The sequence below is a fragment of the Akebia trifoliata genome, chromosome 16 (assembly GCF_017979445.1).
Source record: "Akebia trifoliata isolate Shusen 1 chromosome 16, ASM1797944v1, whole genome shotgun sequence".
NCBI lineage: Eukaryota > Viridiplantae > Streptophyta > Magnoliopsida > Ranunculales > Lardizabalaceae > Akebia > Akebia trifoliata.
In genome coordinates, this window is record NC_141390.1 from 4,341,090 (window position 1) to 4,343,246 (window position 2,157).

Below are 2,157 nucleotides of genomic sequence, written 5' to 3' on the forward strand. Positions count from 1 at the left end.
AAGGATCAGGAATAAGAGTGGTGCTGATCACTCCTGATAGTTTCAGGATAGAGAAAACAGGTAGACTGGGGTTCAGAACATCAAACAATGAAGTAAAATATGAGGCAATACTACTTCGCCTCAATTCATTAACAAGGTTGGGGGTAACTGAGGCTACAGTCTATAGTGACTCACAACTAGTAGTTAACCTCGTCAATGGGACATTTGAAGCATGGGATCCCAGAATGCAGCTCTACTTGGAGAAAATCAAATTTACCATACTTCAAGCTGGGGAAGTCAAAATAGAGCACATACCAAGGATAGACAATAGACATGTAGATGCCCTAGCCTTCATAGCCTCAATGTTGGCTGGACAAGACAGGAGAGGACTGGCATTAGGCTACCAGGAAAGACCTGCAATAGATGAGTCGGAACAAGTCAGTGTGATAGCTGCAGTAGAAGATCAAGGGTGGATGAACCTAATTTTTGCCTTCCTACGACTACGAGAGTTGCCCGATGATCCTAAGGAGGCAAGACGTGTAAAGAATGGGATAAAAAAGTACACTATCCTGGATGTGAAACTGTACAGGAAGTCAACTGGAAGGCCACTCCTAGATTGCCTAACATCAAAAGATGCAACGGACGTGCTGAACGAAATCCACGAAAGCGATTGTGGGAATCATTTAAGGGCAAGGTCCTTGGCCCACAAAGTACTCTCCCAACTTGCCATATTTGTAAAAAGACGCAACTCTACACATCAAGCATTGAGACAATAACCAAAAACATAAAAGAATAATCTGATAGCTAGCAGTGCAACTCAATTTCCTCATCAACCCTTAGCCGTTTGCACAATGGGGAATTGATTTAGTAAGCCCGCTACCCAGGGCACCAGGTAACTTAACTTTCTTATTGGTGGTGATAAATTATTTTACCAAGTGGGCGGAAGCACTCCCCCAAGTTAGAATACAACAAGAAGTTCAAAAGTTCCTCTAGAAGAACATAATCTACTTATTTGGTCTGCCACGCACAATAGTCTTAGACAATGGGAAACAATTTGCAGGTGAGTAGATTAAAGATTTTTACAGAGAGCATAGGATAACACAGTTATTCTCCACGCCACAGTATATGTAGGGCAATGAACAAAGTGTTATTAGACAAATGAAAGAAAATGCTGAGAAAAGAAAAGAGAAGAAGGTTACCTCAATCTGAAAAAGGTAACTTGAGCAATGAAGTGGAAAGAAGAAGAGAGAGAAACTTTTGCAAAAAGATGAGATCACAAAGAGCAATAACACAGTAAGAGAGAAATTGAGCACTAAGTTTCCTATTTATAAGAGAAAGTAAAAGAGTACATACTCTTAGGAGGATAGCCTAATCTAGCCTAACCGTCGTAGTTTGGGTGGAAGTATTGATGATAGTGGGACACGTAGATGGACACAGATGAAAGATGATTTGTCTTAGCCGTCAAAGATGATTTCAAACGACACAACATTAAATGCATCGATTCATTAAGAGTAGGAGTAATTATAGAGAAATAAGGCAACCAATGAGAAAGAGATTACGTGTCTCAAGAAGATGAAAAAACTTCGTGTCTCATCGAGAGGGGGTAATTGTAGAGGAAAATAACTGTGCTCTTATCTAAGATGTATATGTGTCCAAGCCAGTTGAGTGGTACCATGCACAGATCAACATATGGGTGCTACCCAACAGCAAGGTAAGTCAAAGCTAAGATTTCCTTAGTCTAGTTAGAAGGGCAGCACAGCACTAAATAAGATCTGGTCTGCCAAACAGGGTAGACCTGGTTCAAGTATACCCATAGTCCTAATATGCGCACGTCAAGCCTAGAGATCTCGGAGAAGATTTCCCCAATATAGTATATCCAATCCCCAAGATCCTCATGTCGTTTCTAGATCTAAAGAATAAGAGAATTTCCCTTATCACCCCCCATGAAAGGGGGAAATCCTGAGTCGCAACAAGGATCCATAAATAACACGATTTGTGATAAGGTCCCAATAAGTCGATTTTGGGACCGTAATTGCACTAAGATTATCATCGTATAAATGCTAGTTCTTTTAAGTAATAATGAATTAAAATCCCAAATTAATGTAGCTAATAAAAATTTGTTACTAATTTCAAGTGAAAAAAGTACATTCGGAAACCAACAAAATATGTAACAACTAC

The 2,157-nt window shown here is 39.8% G+C and overlaps 1 protein-coding gene across 1 annotated transcript; it reads left to right on the top strand.

Annotated features, from left to right (window-relative positions):
• The first annotated feature begins 224 nt into the window (after positions 1 to 224).
• On the top strand, positions 225 to 755 carry LOC147382365 (uncharacterized). The gene has a single exon (XM_086428538.1). The coding sequence runs from the start codon at positions 225 to 227 to the stop codon at positions 753 to 755; it is 531 nt and encodes a 176-aa protein (XP_086284664.1).
• Positions 756 to 2,157: the final 1,402 nt, after the last annotated feature.